Source organism: Mytilus edulis, chromosome 14 (assembly GCF_963676685.1).
Source record: "Mytilus edulis chromosome 14, xbMytEdul2.2, whole genome shotgun sequence".
Classification (NCBI taxonomy): domain Eukaryota; kingdom Metazoa; phylum Mollusca; class Bivalvia; order Mytilida; family Mytilidae; genus Mytilus; species Mytilus edulis.
In genome coordinates, this window is record NC_092357.1 from 36,759,992 (window position 1) to 36,779,089 (window position 19,098).

The following is a 19,098-nucleotide window of genomic DNA, read 5'->3' on the forward strand; positions in this document are numbered from 1 at the left end:
AGGGCTAGTATAAAGGGCACGTATCGCCACTTACTTTTGTTATATATTAACATTAAGTAGAGCAACGTTATATTATAAATTGACAGAATGAATTCTGTGTGTTAGTAATGATAAGGAAAATCTAGTACATATATATTGGGCTAATCAGATTACAAAAAGAGAATAAACGAAAGAACTTTTTAAAAAAAAAGAAAATTTGAAATTTATTGTCTGATTTATTTCTAATTTCAATTTTATATCATAAAAAAAGACGGGACATTGGATTTGTGTCTAAGAGACAAAACCCAGAAAAAAGAGCAAAACAGTTTTCTTTCTTGCAATGTTTATCAAATACTAATCATTTGACAATTGTTTGCACAGTCAATAATTTAATATGATGAATAAATCAGAAATGTTATAATGAATTGGTTATCTAAATCAAAAACACTCAACAATCATTTAATAAACATGATGCAACAAATAAAACGTGTATTATCTAACATGCTAAATATAACCCATTAGCCAAAGGTTATCGAAGCTTATGTTGGAAAGTCTATATCTATGTTTAGATCGTTAGTTGTATTTGAATACATATATAGAATAGAATAAATAAAAAGATTAATGCAGTGGCTATTTTGCCGTCTCCGTCAAAATAGCTTCCTTGGCGCTATTTTGCCGGCTCCCACAAAAATAGCATTTTATAAAGAGTTTGGCTATATTGCCGGTCTTAATTAAGATTAAAATAGAAGTTTATAAATTAAGAGTAGAAAAAAAAGAAACATGTATACACTTTAATAAGAAAGCTCTATATCAATATGTCTTCTTTAAAACCTGTATACAAGGCGTATATATTAAAATGTATATTCTTTACTTTAATACTGAAAAACACTTAGTATCTAACATAATGTCTTTTGTGAGAATTTTTTTTTATTGAAAATATCATTATATATTCATCATATAGTAATATAGATGTATAGGTTTCTGACATAAAATAAAGATGGTCAAAGATCTTTACAACTATTGTGCAATACTGTGAAATTGAAAATTGAAAAAAAAAGAATTGATATTTGAAAATGTAGAAAAAAAATTCCCCAAATTGTTTTACTCCCCCCTGGAGCAATTACCCCCCAAGCTCAATCCATGCCTTCCTTTTGTGGTATTCTAAAATTAAGTACAATTCATAGATTTCCATACACAAAAACACAAGTTATTGTCTGGAAACTAGAAAAATGCTTGTTTTTGGTCCCTTCTTTGTCCCTTATTCCTTCATTTTTGTAGGCAATTCCCCTTATCTCAATCCCAGGTTTCCGTTTGGGATGTTTATAATCTAACTGTTCTAACAAACAAGTTATAGTCTGAAAACTTCAAAAATGCTGTTTTGGTCCCTTTTTAGTCTTTATTCCTAAACTCTTGGTACCATAACCCCCAAAATCAATCCACACCTTTCTTTTGTGATATTGAACATTCTTTTAAATTTTCATAGAGATCCATTAACTTGAACATAAGTTTAGAAACCAGATTTGTTATTCAGACGACGTAGACGACGACATCATAGCATTATACGAACCGACATTTTTTTTGGTCGTATAAAAGATGTAGAAAATCAGTCATAAAGTGGAATGAGGTCAATATTATAAAAAAATACCATCGAAACATTTTTAAATAATCAGATTTCAAAAATAGAAATAAATATAATGAGTTTAATTTCCTACTTTTTTTGTAAATTTCATCCTTGCAAATGTTATTCAAAATATGAACTGACAATATGAAGAATTGCTTTTTTATTGTTATGAAAATTTTCGTTTTGGGTTATAATTAGATGCTTATCAATGTTCAAGGACAAGTAGAGTAATGTTAAAATAACAATTATGTCATCTATAACATTTTATTTCTAACAATAGCACTTCAGACAGAAGGTTAAATTGCGCGTGCGCGATAGCTCTTGTCGGAAAACCCATAGCTATATTCATATTGATAATTGGATTTCAAATCTAAAAACATTTCCGTCATATTAATCATACATTTCTTGTACAATGCTATAATGTTGTCCTTAAGGTATACTTGTTTGTGATATTTTATTGCTCTATGATGATTTTTGAATGTATGGCATAGCATTTGTCAATATGTATTTTCATCCCTTTCTAATTAGCAGTACGCTGCTTTAAAAGACTCTATAAGCTTTTGAGAAAAGGAAATTAGGGCTAGTATAAAGGGCACGTATCGCCACTTACTTTTGTTATATATTAACATTAAGTAGAGCAACGTTATATTATAAATTGACAGAATGAATTCTGTGTGTTAGTAATGATAAGGAAAATCTAGTACATATATATTGGGCTAATCAGATTACAAAAAGAGAATAAACGAAAGAACTTTTTTTAGAAAAAAGAAAATTTGAAATTTATTGTCTGTTTAATTTCTAATTTCAATTTTATATCATAAAAAAAAGACAAGACATGGGATTTGTGTCTAAGAGACAAAAACCAGAAAAAAGAGCAAAAACAGTTTTCTTTCTTGCAATGTTTATCAAATACTAATCATTTGACAATTATTTGCACAGTCAATAATTTAATATGATGAATAAATCAGAAATGTTATAATGAATTGGTTATCTAAATCAGAAACACTCAACAATCAATTAATAAACATGATGCAACAAATAAAATGTATATTATCTAACATGCTAAACATAACCCATTAGCCAAAGGTTATCGAAGCTTTTGTTGGAAAATCTATATCTATGTTTAGATCGTTAATAAATAAAAAGATTAATGCAGTGGCTATTTTGCTGTCTCCGGCAAAACAGCCTCTTAGGAGCTATTTTAACGGCTCCGGCATAATAGCTTCCTTGGCGGTATTTTGCCGGCTCCGACAACAATAGCATCTTATAAAGAGTTTGGCTATATTGCCGGTCTTAATTAAGATTAAAATGGAAGTTTATAAATCAAGAGTAGAAAAAAAAGAAACATATATACACTTTAATAAGAAAGCTCTATACCAATATGTCTTCTTTAAAACCTTTATACAAGGCGTATATTTTAAAATGTATATTCTTTACTTTAATACTGAAAAACACTTAGTATCTCTCTTTTGTGAGAATTTTTTTTTATTGAAAATATCCTTTTAGTTTTGAAATAAAAAGTAACATGCAATAACCACAAACTGCTTTACAAGCGTTACAAAACAAGTACCTTGCTTAACCTTACGGGTATTTTAATTTGCACGGGATTTAAAGCAAATTATGGCATTATGGCATTTTCTAGTTATATTGGCTATAATTTATAATATTATATGCATCAACATATGCACTTTACTAAAAACTGGGATAACCAGTTTTCTGCTTAAGTGACAAAACTTGCAATCTATTGTATACCTATCTGAACACCTGATCAACAACAAAAGGAAAAGTTGACCTTTAAATTTCATGTTAAATCTAACAATAGAAATTCTGTTCAGTGAGGCATAAGTGAGTAGAATTTACCTGATCATCACAGTTTTCAATCATGGTGAACAATGTATTTTATATTTAGTCAGAAAAGCATCACACTGGGCATGTGCATATTAAATTAAGTACATCAATTGGTGCATCAACTGTTCCAGGTTACTGCCATAATAAGTAGAGAATGCCATTCTGCCCTATTTTGATTTAAATCTAGTCTAAACAAAAATACCCCTCTATAGAGGGATAATTTTACCCCTCTATAGAAGGATTATCCCTCTATACAAGTATAATCACCATATAGAGGGTTTGTTCCCAACCTGTTTAATTCCAGTTTGTTTTGAACAGATGTATCATGTTATGGAGGGGAATTTTCGAAAAAAAGCAGTCGAGGGATCCTGAATTTCCTAAGCCGCTAGGTGAGGGAAATTTTGTCCCAAGACTGGTATTTTCTCAAATACCCCTCCATTGATTTAAACTGTCTGTACAGAAAAGGGAAATCTTAGTACCGCGGGAATTATACATGTTCTCATATACGTGTAAGTGCTGTCTTTTTGTAACGTCATGGTATCTATGTGTAAAATCATTTTTATTCCATTATTAAATCGGTCACTTTAATATACGTCTTTTTTTCACTTTATATCTGACATTTTTTTTCGGTAAAAATTTTCGGTTTAACCATCTTGTCTTTTAATGATCATGATACAGTTAGAATGGTTCCGAATAATTTTGTCGGGAAGACGCTCGCGAGGGTAAAAAGGGAATATCCAAAATGGCATATACCATGGTATTTGAGGCAAATTCACCGGCAATGGTGAAAAACAGACAAATTCGTTTGAAAAGAGGAAAAAATAATTGAATATGCAAAAATACACTGGCTATCAACCAATCAAAATTTAGCATTCTTATATGAGGTGTAATTAAAAAACAAATTGTCATTTTCCATTCTCGAACGTCAATGTTCAATCGAAATTAATGTGACTATGCACATGTAATATAAAGTCATATGAAACTTGTGAGTGGTAAAAAATAACGTTTATCTAATTCTTGAACCAATGCATGTATATATCATAAACTTAGTCCTCTGTGCACGATATTCTCATTTTTTACGTAAATATATCGTATAATCGTCAATATTTTCTCTCTCTGTCAATATGCTATAACAAATATGGCTGCTCATTAAAGCCGTGTTTTGAAGCCGCAGTTTACCGATGGTCACCTTATAGTAAACAAATAACAAAAAGCATGGGTATTGAGCACGTGTTTAACATGTACAATCAGATACTTGTTTATTTTGATGACAGATCCATGCGTATTGCGATCACCGGATTTTTACCAGGATGGTTACGCTCAGGTCACTATGCATACAGAAAATATGTCGACAAATTGCTTCCTGGAAGGAAGCAATTAAAAATAAGTAAACTTCTTCTAAATGTGGACAAATTAAAGAATTTTCCTCAGAAAAAAGTATATGTACATAAGTTGTGTAATGAAAACTATCCATTTAGTTATAAAAAAGATATGCATATATGTTTTTTAATTTGAGGTTTCTTATGACTTTGATGAGTGCAGGTCACCTAAAATGAATAAAACCAGACCCGGAGGTCGAACTAACAATTAATTGACATATTTCAATTAAAAACTAGTATCAGAATTGTTGGTAAAACAATTGAAAGGTCTTTCTTGTAAAAGTGATGTTTTCGTAATGTACTTTGTACGGCCTTTCGTTTGATATAGGACAAGCATACCTTCTAAAACTTTTCGCGTTTTACACTTAATGATCCCATCCGCCAACATTTTCGGGATCGGAAGTATGATATATGTAACATAGACTAGATGAACTTTCATTTGGTATGTGACAACGTCATGTTCTAGAAAGTTTGATTTTTGCACTTGATAACCCCATCCAACTAATTTTTGGAGTCGGGAATTTGATATTTCAAATGTACACATCATGACCATTCATTTGATATACAACAACCCTATTGTAAAAGAAATTTATGTTTTGCACTCAATGACCCCATCCAACCAATTTGTGGGAGACATCAATTTGAAATTTGAAATGTACGCTTTAAGTTCTTTCATTTGATATGCGACAACCTTACCATCTGAGAAATTTGATTTTGTTGCACTAAAAGACCCACACGCTTCCCCCTGGGATGAAAAAAGGGATTGCAAATTCTCATTTTTAAGCAGAGTTTATTAAGACCTTCAATTTGATATATCAGATGACCCGATTTGACAAAGTTCCAAAGATGATGCAATATCAAGTATATAAATAAAAGTTATGAAACTTGCAAAGTCAATCCAAAACATGAAAATTTCAAATTGATTTTTTGATCATTTTTTCCATGGAATGTTTTTGGTATTTGATCAAACATATAATTATGTTAACCTCTTCATTTTCTAAAACCTTTTAAGTGGTAAGCTGTTGTTGATTCAAAAATACATGCCTCCGCTCGCAAAATTTCAAAGTGCATTATCACTAAAACGACAATAGATATCTCAAATCTGTTAAATGAAAATGATCTAATAATCAAATATATGATTCACTACTGAACTTGAGAAGCAGAAGTCGTAGAGACATGGGACTACCACCATTCAACTCAAGACCACTTGACCGTTCAAATATCAAAAGGTCAAGGTCATAGTATACTGTGAAGATCAAGGTAAAATTTCATCATGACCTGACATTGACCTCAAATTGAAAGCCTTGAATTACTGATCATCTTTGCAGTTTACAGTAGCTTGATATCTGTTCCCATTAAAAAGATATACACACAATTTTATACTTTTAAGAATCATCCCGTCGTAACTTTTGAACAGACAGTCGGACACTTTTGAGCATAGTGTATAAAATATACAGCTCGTCAAGAGGAAACTTTTATACGCTGTAAGTATGCAGCAAACTCTTCTCGTTTTCTTTATATGCAAGCTTGAAATTGCAGCGTCTTTTTTTTCACTCGGTGACCTTTGACCTTTGGTGCGAATCTAATTATTGGTGTAGGTCCCAAGTCTTTACGACTTCCGGTTCTCGAGATAAAAATTTTCAAAAATTGTGTATATTTTTTTTCAAGGGAAATAACTCCTTATAAGGGTTACCAACAAAATGATTGTATATTTTTATTAACTTGCCATCTAGTCTTGTACATGTTGCCGTTTTCAGATCGATTCTATCTTGAATACTTTTTGAGAAAAATGCCAAAGAAAGAAATTGCTTCAAGGGGATATAACTCTCACAGGGAACGATGCAATCCTAAGTAGCCTCATATGGTAACACATCATGAGATCTAAATATTGTCTAAATAAGGTCATGATATCTTCAAAAACAATGAGGAGGAGGGCCATGTCGAATAAAACCAATAAAAGGAAAATAACTTCTAAAGGGGATGATTAAATGTTCACGGACACTAGTGAAATATTTATATGATGATGCAACCAACAGCAATATTTGGTTTTAACCTTTTTGTTGGAACATCCATATCTAAATATAGATACTAGATAGTTGCATTTTGAAAATATAAAAATAGCATACAGCTCGCAAATAGTTTCCAAACGAACTTGATGTCTGTTTTATTTAAAGTTTACATTTTTCAATGCACTTTGTTCATAAAAATATAGGAAAATATTTTATTTGTTAATACATTAACCATGTGTTAACTTCGAAAATAAGCGGCATTATCCTTATCACATGATTTGTCTGAAACAAAAGTAATATTCAGTTTCAAATTCATCACGTTTTGGGAATAAATACATGATATTCACGAATAGTTTAAGGAGTCAGTAAGAAATTTCTTATTCTTATGAATATTACAAACTAGTAAATATATGCTATGGCTGATAAGTACAATTGAAGCTGTTAACTGTACCCAGCTGAAATGGTATAATATGTGACATTATGTTTAATCTAAATCTTTAATAAGTAAATTGATAGCATTTTTCTTTATATTCTAATTTCGGTATAAAACATTAAAACACATCTAATGTAAGCATACTATACATATATAGAAAAGGTAAGAAAAATCTACTTCAAAATAAGGAAATCAGCTTGTTTTTGACACCCCAATAACACTTAAAAAATGTTTAATACATGTTTATTTAACTTGTATAACATGTATAAATATGCCCTTAATTTCTACCCATATAAAAGTAGGCTTACATGTTTTCAAAATACTCGGAGTATATTGATATGCATACTTATATAAGAAATAAGAAAATGAACGTATCGCACTGATGTAGATCGTTGTCTTTTTTAAAAGAGAGATTGTATATGATAATCATAAAATTTTGGAACAATTAATTTTCATACAAAAAAACAGACCAAACATTGTTTTGCTTTGAAATTGATGACATATATTTCTATCTTAAGTATAAAGTAAAATCACAAAAATACTGAACTTAGAGGAAAATCAATTCGGAAAGTCCATAATCACATGGCAAAATTAAATAACAAAACGCATCAAAAACGAATGGACAAGAACTGTCATATTCCTGACTTGGTACAGGCATTTTCAAATGTAGAAAATGTAAAGTATCTGTCTTTATCATCCTCGTTTTTGATAAAACCTAGAATGACTAGAAGGATAATTACTATTTGACATCTGTAAGTTTTTATACGCCCGTCAAAGTTTTGACGGGACGTGTTATGGTATACAAATGTCCGGCGTCCATCGTACCGTCCGTCCGTCTGTCCGGCGTAAACATGTCGCACCGTAACTTGCGAACGACTCGTCCAAATTTCATGAAACTTAATACAGTTGTTCCTTATAATGGTCAAACGATCTGTATACTTTTTGTCGTACATGCAAACTTAATTTGAAAGTCCTTATCTAAATAAAAATATAAAGATGTATTTCCCACGTCTTAAACAGAATATAAATGTAGTCTGTAAAAAGTTTTTAGCAAAACTTTATGACTTTGTGAATTTCATTCAAAATGTTACAGGTTAATCACTTTGTTCATTAAAACATAGAAAGATATCTAACATATTTTATTACGAAAGTTAGAAACATTATTGTCAGCAGGGAGAAGAAAATACTACTGTTTTAATTAGCTCACCTGTTATATATAACTATACTATACATTAATACTAATATTAATAATATAATATACATTATATACCGGATTCATTTCAAGAGGCAGTAAAAAAGGAATTCGTACTTTCAAAATGTTCAATGAATATTGTTTGAAACTATAATATGATTTAATACGGATACATGGTATTAGTACAAAGGTTGTAATAAACAGAACTGGTAAAATATTTGATTTTATTTAAAAATACTTACCTTAAATAAGTCTGTGAATAACACTGTTTCTAGATTATTATTATTTAGGTATTACAAGTATATAACATGATATAAGATTAAAACAAAGTAAATGTAATTGTAGCAACATATACACATATGGAAAGGGTATTAAAAGTTTATATCTTAAAAATGTAACCAGTGTGTTTAATGAGTTACCGATTTAGATGTTTAGTCTTTCATAATATTTATAAAATACCACGGCTAATTTTGGTGTTTACACACAGTTTATGGATCACTCCTTCATGAAGTTCACATAAAATATTTAAAAAAAAAAAAAATGAAACTTGTTTTTCTGAGCTACATGTAGGTCATGTTCCCTATAAAGTGAGATGATTTTTGCAACCATTACATGTTAAGGATATAATTACTTACAAAAATTCCCATATTTAAAAACAATATTCCATACAAGATATCGTACTGCAGTACAGAAAATATGTTATGTAACGATGACGTAGCCATTGGTGTAGCGTTTTTTTTTTTTATCATGAGACCGACGCTAAAAACAAACCTTGTGGGAAAATCCGTAAAAATTTAAATTATTTTCATAACTTATATTTTAACAGGTTGAGCATGTATGACTAGTCATTTTTTATTTATTAAATATGTTAAAACTAAGAATGCAACTACTTGAACCAAGCTTATGCAGTTATACCTATTCGGTTAAAAGTTTTCTTGGTTTAATGTTTTCTAAAGAACCTTATAATTGGCGATTGACTTTTGAATTTTGAAACAAACTGTGAAAATAAATAAAAGTAAATTAGTTGAAACATTTTTATGTGTTTTATGATAGTATGAAGCGCACTAGTTACAAGATTTCGCATAGCAGCATTTACCATCTGAAAAAAGACTGGCCTTAAACAAATGAAAATGGTTTTTGCTTTGAAAAGCATTCAAAATATTTAGAACGGATCGGAGCCTGGTGTGACATTGTTCAAGTACTGCCTCTACTGTATAACTAGCCTGTCAACACTGATGTTGTGCGAGTTCGAATCCCACGTGTCACAGGTACATTCGACTTCAATCTTAATCGACTACGATTTCTACTTTTCCTGTGAAAGTTTAGTAGTTCTCTCCAGTATAACTTTACGGTATAGAATTTTCCCAGTGTTGACGGTCATTTTATGACTTGTAATTTTGTCACATCTTTGGTGTTTCCTGTAGTTTCTTTCGTGGGCAATCTAACAACATCTTTCTTTTTATTCTCCATATATGGGCATTTGATTTCTGGTCTGTGCGTCTGTCTGTTCGTCCGTTCGTTCGTTCGTTCGTTCGTCTGTTCCGTTATTCCGTCCTTTTGTTCCGCTTCAGGTTAAAGTTTTTGATCGAGGTAGTTTTTGATGAAGTAGAAGTACAATCTCCTTGAAACTTAGTACACATGTGCCCTATGATATGATTTTTCTAATTTAAATGTCAAATTAGAGATTTTGTCTCATTTTCACGGTCCATTGCACATAGAAAATGATAGTGATGATGGGACATCCGTGTACTTTGGACACATTCCTGTTTAAATTTTTTAAAAAGGGGGGCGTTACGAAATTCACGCAAAATTATGACATGCTATGAATGCAGCAAAGGAAAGTTAGAATTAAGGTGAAGAATAAAAAGTCATCTAATGGATTAACATTTAGTTTTCATTTGACAGTTTAAATAAGTTATACATGTTACAACATACAATTCAAAAGATTATAAAATATGTTTCATTTCACTTTTGGTCAACATGATCGTCCCCGTTTTAAATTGAACCTCGGGCGAAACCCTTGTTTTAATGTTACAAAGTCTATAAAATTTTCCTCCAAACATTCCGCTTTCTTTTCGTTGACCCATGAAATTGAGAACTCTTTTAGGTCCTCGCCTTTCAAGAACTTTCCAATCTTTTGGCGGTCATAACCACCCGTGTGTGCCTAAAACGGAAATTTCATAAATCAACATGGTTTGTACACAAATTGCCTAGAATGTGTTTAAATATTTCTGTATACAGATAAGGGATTTCAAGACTATAAAATCCAAAATTATCTTAAATTGGAATTAAAAAACACTTTATTTTATATTAAACCATTCATTTGTCACCTCATCTAGAGTAGAAATTATCTTAGACCTGAATTTATTGTTGATATCAAATAGAATATATAAGGTGTTACTATAATTTTAACTCACGTTGATTGACGAACTTTGATTTAATCATTTAGAATAAAATATTTCTGAAAAGTGCTATAAACTCAAGTCAAGATGTTATCAGTGCCTTAGTACTGGGATGATATATAAAGGCAACAGTAGTATACCACTGTTCGAAATTCATAAATCGATTGAGGAAAAAACCAAATCCGGGTCGCAAACTAAAACAGATGGAAAAACATCAAATATAAGAGGAGAACAAGAGGCGACACAAAACACACAGAAACGAACTACAAGACAACACCTGCCATCTACCTGACTTAGTACAGGACATTCCAGGGAAAATGGTGGGTTGAACCTGGTCCTGCGTCCAGCCAAACCTCGCACTTTAATGACAATGTCAAACATAACACTGAAATAACAACATTACACGACAGGACCACTGTACAAATAAATGCAAGAACATTCAGGACAGAGAAATACACAAATAAACATTACAATAAGGCATCCAAACATGCAAATAGTTATCAAAGGCGCTAAGCTTATTACTTAAAACACCGTACGTGCGTTCAATCAACACAAGACCCACCAGTGATGCTCAGATCAAAACAGGAATAGAGCCAAACAAGTACAAAGAAGATACCCATTACTTATTCTCTATTCATTGATTAAAAAATCATCTAGAAATAAAGTATCTTACTCCCGCCATGAATTATTTCACTTTTTTAAAAAGTTTAAGTGTCTGTGGTTTTCATGTAATCATACATTTATGGCCTTATATATCTTGCTTTTAGCGTTCCTGATGATTGTAAGTCATGCAAAGCGATTGGATAGCATCTAATGTATAAAAGTCTTTTTCTCTCTCAAAATTACTATTAGCTCGATAGTTATAAAACAGTTAAAGTTAAACTTTTCTTGTACTTTTTGTACGAACAAAGTTGCCTTATTGGTTCCTGATTATATTGAACGGTCAAATATTTAATCAAATAGCAATGTCTGGCAATTAAAAGAAATATATCGAATAACAAAATACTAAAATTAAATGGTAAGTACCAATACTCCAATAGAAACTAGTTAGTAAAATTCATAGGAATATAGGAAACATTGTATTTTCATTCCAATTTCATGAATTTAGAAAACTCACCAATAATCTCGTTCGAACACTGCGGTTGGAGTATCCAATGTACAGAATTTCGTCCTCGTCGTTAGTACTAATACAGTAAAGACCATACGTATTGGGAACATCCCTTGTTTTTCTTAGCAGCCAAGCATTATGACTGTTGTTAAGTAATTGTTTCCAGACTTGTTTTTTCTTCTTGCACTTTCTGATTGGTTTGGTACAATGTGAACAAAGGATTTCCTAAAAAAAAAAGTAGAACATATGAAATAAAATTTGTCCTACAAATATGTTATTGCGAGTAAATAGAGTTGCTCGTCATGCACTTTACATGATACTGATGATCACGGATATATTGTATTGAATTTTCAAAACCACTAGCATGTTTTTGATATCGAGTAATAACAGTTCTGGATAATTCATTTATTTCAGAAAATGAAAAACAAATCAGATAATTCATTTATATAACTGAATAAGACTATTGAATTTACCTGCATATTCTACCTGCTCAATCCAAATAAGCAAGAAAAAAATTCAAATTAACCATTTGTTCCTGAAGTGTAAAGTCAAGCTTTATCCTTACCGTATCTGTCCACTGTATCCTTTCCAATTTTGAACTAATATGAACTGGCCAGTTAAAAAAGTGCAGTTTTGTTGTTCTTATAGAACGTTTAATAATGCTTACAATTAATAAATGATATTATTAAATAATGCAAACAAATATGATGTTTATCTAATAAAAAAACCCCACTTCCGACACAATTTTTAAACCGCGCAATCATTATTGTATTAGTCGTTCCTACATTTGTAAACCTGGTTGAAGAGTCAAGGGTTTTAGCACTCTTGTGTATTCATATCTGCTGATTTACATAATGACACATTTTGAATTTTCATTGATCATGTTAATAGCAGACAAAATAATAAAAGTGACAAAAAATAAAGATAAAAAAAACATGAATGTAGACCTTTTAATGTAAACTAAATATTTTACCTGCTGGTATAATCGTCAATGTATTAAAAAAAAACATAACGTTTTGGAGCTGAAATGTAGTCGGATTTATTTCTTACCGTATCTGTCCACTTCATAGTTTCCAAATATGATCTGACAGGTATACAATCGCTTTTTATTTTTTATACTAAAAGTTTAATAAAGTCTATTATTAACATTTTTATCAAAGGGAAACATACACACTAATATAATAATGATGCAATCAAAGATTAATTTTGTCTAAATATAACACTTAGTAGAAAAAAAATCTGCGCAATAACCCTGATATGATATCGTGCATATTGATTTATTTAAGGAAAAATAATGGTCACCATTGAAAGTGAAACAAAGGTAATTCAACTTATATCAGACAACGAAACGAAACTGAAATAAATCAAATATATAACAGAAAATGAGAAGTGATTTTTCTAGTATCTTCTACCTGCTGGATAATCTATTCAACATATGCCAAAAAATATATATACCATTTATTACTGAAGTGTAAAGTTGGGTTTACCGTCTCATTCCACTTAATTCTTGACAATTTTGATGAAATATGAACTGTTCAGTTGAACAATTGCAATTTTATTCAATCATAAAGATCATCTATGATGGGTTTATCTATAAGACAAAACAAACATTTGGAGCTGAAATGTATTGTCGGATTTATTCCTTACCGTATCAGACCACTTCATCCTTTAAAGATATAACTGACAGGTTTACAATTGCTGTCATTTTTTTTATATAATCGTTAATAACATCTATTATTAAATTATTATCACAGGGAATCAAATAAGCACTAATATAATAATGATGCAATCAATCGATTAGTTGTGTCTGAAAATAACACGTAGTAAACAATTTTTAACTGCGCAATAACCATGATAACTTTTTGAAAATTTATATTTCGACAGATAATTGCTTTCAGAATCTTTAAATAGCATATATTTTCATATTATTCATCACACTCATTACATAAAAATCTAGTTAGTTCTTTTAGGTCAATCTTTATGTATCCTTATTTACACAAAGGTCGACCTTATATTTGCTATTTTGCAACATTTGAACAGAGAGATTGGAATCACAATTCCGTCTTTTTGAGAATCTGAAATCACCATATGATACTTATCACCAAATTTGTCCATGAGCAACACGATGGAGCAGAATCTGCTTACCTTTTTGAACAAATCAGTTCACTTTAATTGTCGGTGAAGATTCGTGTTGCGCAATCTTTAGCCTGCGTTCATGTGTTTTGGAATACTGTTGTTTGACATGATTTCGTTTTATCAGTTTTGAGCCAAGGCCTTCACTGTTTCACTTCGTTTTATGATTTTAAATCACACTTTAAAATCTTACGCATCACTTTCAGTATCAATATTTTCGCCAATAACGTCATACATTCTGAATATTCGCTCTGTTATGGGAGTGTAAGATACGAAGATTTATTTTTAATTCGCTCTTGTTGTTTTGTAACAGAGTTTTGGTATCTTATGGGGCTTGTACAAAGGGGAATGTATCTACCACTCCTAACTTTGATTGTTAAATAATCAGTTCTTGACAATATATTATAAGCATAGAATGACGGAATATAAATTTAGGACAATAATCTGTATGTGTTGGAGAGTCGGATGGAGTATGTGGTTAGGAGGGGGTCTCAATTTAGTCAAAGTAAGCGTGAGCTTACATCTTCGTAATAGGACTACACGATTAATTTCTTTTAAGAAAAAAACGAGCACTGACATTTCAAAAGAGTGACAAAAGATACCAAAGGGACAGTCAAACTAAGAAATCTGAAATAAACTGACAACGCCATGGCTAAAAATGAAAAAGACAAACAGACAAACAATATAGTACACATGACACAACATAGAAAACTAAAGAATGAACAACACGAACCCCACCAAAAACTAAGGGTGATCTCAGGTGCTCCGGAAGGGTAAGCAGATCCTGCTCCACATGTGGCACCCGGCGTATTGCTTATGTGATAACAAATCCGGTAAATAGTCTAATTCGGTAGGTCACATTCATGAAAACATTTACAAATGTTACAACACAGATCACATTTATTTTAAAACTTATTATTCGTAAATTCGATAAACGGACTCATGAGATACTTTTAATTGAGAATGACATTCATTAATAGTTTAAATAACTTTTCATTTGTATTCAAGAAACCTGCAAATATGTGATTATGCATCAACTGATAAACACAAAAGCCCATGGAAAACCCATATCTATATTTAAATTAATGGGAAATTTCAGATCTTTAAATACCTTATGATGTGTCTTCAGAATATTTCTCATACAAGTTTCATGAGGCATTAAATGTATTAATTTAAATAAACGGTTACAAAATCATTCCCAATGTAGTTTAACCATGTTATGATATTGTTAAAATGAGCATAGGTCATGAACGAAAGAATACTTTTTGTGCTAATAGGACATTTATGGTATATACTTATGATGGTAAAAACGTACCTCAAATATTTAAAAGGGAAAGGTGAATATATATATATAAAACAATCAATTGAAAAATTTAAGCTACTTTGATATAAACTTTCCGTGATTCAAATCTTCAAGCTTCTTTTCAAAGACACTACGATGAGTTTATATAATAATGATGCAACCCAAGGTAAATCCTTTTAAATAAAGTCATATCTATATCAATATTGATAGTATATTTCAAATTTAAAAATAGCTTATAAATTTAATTTTACTGAATATTTATCATACGAATTGCTCAATAAAGACAATCAATGTACTAGACATGGACAAATCATTTTGATGCGTATATGGCATACACGGTATAAATGGAAGCGAAAGTGAATTGCAAATTTTTAAGGAATAAGGGCGAAATTTACTGAAAAGTTGCTTAAATATGGAGCATCTCTTGTTTTACGTTTATTGAATTATCAGACAAGGTACTGACTGATGCAAGTAATGCAATATATAAAACAAACAACTTTCAAATACCCCTTAATTTTTTATATGTACTACTTTAATAATTTTGCGATCAGAATAACAATTTACTAATTAAGTAAAAAATACCAACACAGAACAAAGACTGGTTAAATGAGTTAAAGATGTTGTTTTCCAAGATATGTAGTGTAAATGCACACAAAATATTAACCAATTACAATAAGACATCAACTTAAATGAATCATTCATATAAGAAACGAACAACTCCAGTCCTTTACCCGTTAAGTTATTGAATTATGTGTTTCTCTATACATTACTCAGTCATTGTTTAGTTTGTTCTTTTATCTAACAAGAATAAGTTGGACAAAATTGCACAAGCATATGTTTGTGCTGTCCAGAACATTGTCTATGCTTGTTTGGTTTGTAGGGTGTGTGTTACATATTTGATGATCTTTATTTAAATTGTTGAGTTGTACTAATATGATTTACCTCATTAACTATAGATTGCATCAAAGATACAAATGAATCATATATCTTTGTAGGATATTACAAGAACATAAACAATTTCATAAATATAGATTCATACATGGATACCAGATACAATCTCGATAGTCAAATTATAAATTTTAAAATCCTCGCCTAGGCTCGGACTTTAGAATTGATAATTTTACTATCTCGATTAGATAAATCCGATAATCTACAAATAACTATGTAATCATCTGTTTCTCTAATGATTAAGAAATAAATTTTCATTCTTTTGGTCAACGAAATTCCCCTTTGAGTGTCTTCCACATTCCGCAAATTGTCAATTTCATGAACAACTGCTGGCATATTTTGATACATCCAGTGTACTGATAAAGGTTATGACCCTTAAAATCATCCGATAGTCTTCTGAGACAAAAACTGTGAAACACGAATACCATATAAACATGAGGGTAATGTCATGTACTCCCCGTTTGAATGGTTTTACACTAGTAAATTTTTGGGCCCTTTATAGCTTGCTGTGGGGAGTGAGCCAAGGCTCCGTGTTGAAATCTATTCTTTGACCTATGATTGTTTACTTTTATAAATTGTGACTTGGCTGAAGGGTGGTCTCATTGGCACTCATACCACATCTTCTTATATCTATTTAATAACAGTTACAATTTCATGCATTAATCAAAGTTATACATTAAAACTACTAACACTTTTGCAAAGTAATGCATTGAATAACAATTAAAAAGTCTTTTTTTTCTATTTTAGCCATGGTGCTGTAAATTTGTTTCTTATCTATGAGTTTGAATGTCCCTTTAGTATCTTTCGCATATCTATTCAATACGACTTTTACATCTTTTTTTTAACAAAGTTAGAGATTTAAAGGTTTAATACTTATTTTAACTCTATCATGTTAATGTTAAATTGAATTTTATAGATAAATATGTCTTTCCAAATATTTATTTCCAACATAGTTTAATTTATGAGCAAGTGTCAAAAAGGTGGAAGTATTGACAGTAAAACAAACAAATTGGCGTTTGATGACAATGTTCAATTATCTGTTATCTAATGATGACAAAATATTCATTGATATTTAAACAACAATGGGACACTTTAACAGAAATGCTTTTAGAATATGAATCTTTTTATGCAGAAAAATGTATGAAAGAAAATAAAATAAAAAAAAGACATCCATAAAGGCGTACCACAGGGTTCTATACTATGACCATTGTTGTTTAACATATTTATAGATGATATTTTTCTTTTTGTTAAAAATTGTAGTTTATATAACTATGCAGATGACAATACTTTGTCTTTCTGTACTCAAGATTTCGATTTGTTAATTTCAACTTTGGAATCTGATTCAAAAATAATTATTTAGTGGTTCTGGGTGAATAAATTGCAAGCAAATCCTGACAAATTTCAAGTTTTGGCTGTTTGCAAAAACAAACGTTGAAAAGTACCCATCTATACATATTCAAAATTCGAATCTTTCACGTGAAAAAACAGTAAAATTATTAGGCATTGAAATAGACTACCAGCTAAATTTTTATGTTCATATCAGCTCAATCTGTAGGAAGGCATCACAGCAATTAAATGTTTTAAAACGTTTAGGCTCAGTTATTAATAGACTTAGTAAACTAACTATATTTCATACTTTTGTTCTTAGTAATTTTAATTGTTGCCCTTTGGCATGGCTTTTTTGCACTGAGAAAACTAGAAAAGGTGCAATAAAGAGCACTCCGTTTTGTATATGAGGATTTTACCAGCTCCTACGAGGACCTCTTACTTAAAGCTAGGGTGCCCTCCTTGCAGATCAGACGGATAAGAACAATGGCTCTAGAAACTTTTAAAAATTATAAACAATATAGCTCCTGCGTGCTTACAAAATTTGGTGAATGTCAAAAAATCTAAATATTCTTTCAGGTATGTAAATATTCTTGAAATTCCACAGGTAAATTTAATCCGTTACGGTTAAAAAAACGTTCAAATTTGCTGCAGCTACTTTATGGAACAGCCTTCCACACCATTTCAGGACTGAAAATAGTTTTTCACATTTTAAAAGTCTTGTTCAGTCCTGGAACGGTTTGGAATGTCGCCGTTCTGCTTTCAGATAATTCTTGAGCTGCTTATTATTTATGGTGCTTTTGGTTTCTCTGGTCTAGCATGTTTTTACTTCATTCGAAAAATTGTTGCTTATTTTTATTGCATGCTATGTATGTGAGATTTCGACTTTGTATTACAGGTTGTTTTATATGTCAAAATGCACTGTTTTTATGTTATCTATATGTTTTTATATTCGGTCAAAAGCTCATTAGAGCTTGTGTTGCTTATTTGTACTTAGTTTTCTTATCTTATCTTATCTTATCAATCATATATACTGTGTTGTATTGTTATTTGGTAATTCGAGTATTTATACCACTTTATTTTACTTAGTAAATCTTAAATTTTTGTTTAGTTTAAACATATTTTATTGTTCAAAAAAGACAAATGGATTAAACTCAAGTTTTTCAACTTAGTAACGTCTTCTCTATCTTAAGTTTTGCTCTTTTTAAATCTCCAACAATCTATTTAACATATAACATGTGAAAAAAATAATGCAATGTAATGCATGGAGCTACACACATTTTTGCAAATAACGCAAAAATTGCTGCATTACACTCACAAAGTTGAATACTCCAGTCCTGGTCAGGTGTTTATACTTTTGGGTTTTTTAAACATTTCATACGGCACGCTCTTTACTTTCTGGGGTCCAAATAAAGAT

The 19,098-nt window shown here is 30.6% G+C and overlaps 1 protein-coding gene across 3 annotated transcripts; it reads right to left on the minus strand.

Annotated features, from left to right (window-relative positions):
* Window positions 1-10,336: 10,336 nt before the first annotated feature.
* Window positions 10,337-13,682, minus strand: LOC139503198 (uncharacterized). Of its 3 annotated transcripts, none has more exons than XR_011659057.1 (3): window positions 12,537-12,550; window positions 11,981-12,196; window positions 10,337-10,625 (listed from the first exon to the last, which is right to left on the minus strand). XR_011659057.1 is itself a non-coding variant. In XM_071292941.1 (3 exons), exons 1-3 carry the CDS (start codon window positions 13,634-13,636, stop codon window positions 10,437-10,439), a joined length of 423 nt encoding a protein of 140 aa, XP_071149042.1. In that variant the 5' UTR covers window positions 13,637-13,682; the 3' UTR covers window positions 10,337-10,436. The 3 variants fall into 3 exon arrangements, 2 of the variants coding, with proteins under 2 accessions (XP_071149042.1, XP_071149041.1); XM_071292941.1 differs by lacking the exon at window positions 12,537-12,550 and adding an exon at window positions 13,619-13,682; XM_071292940.1 differs by lacking the exon at window positions 12,537-12,550 and adding an exon at window positions 13,022-13,131.
* Between the last annotated feature and the right edge of the window lie 5,416 nt (window positions 13,683-19,098).

Excerpts from the sequence above, each read along its gene's own strand:
- LOC139503198 (XM_071292941.1), bottom strand. Across the intron at positions 10,626-11,980 it reads GTGTTCGAACGAGATTATTG|GCACACACGGGTGGTTATGA; the intron begins GTGAGTTTTCTA and ends TTTCCGTTTTAG.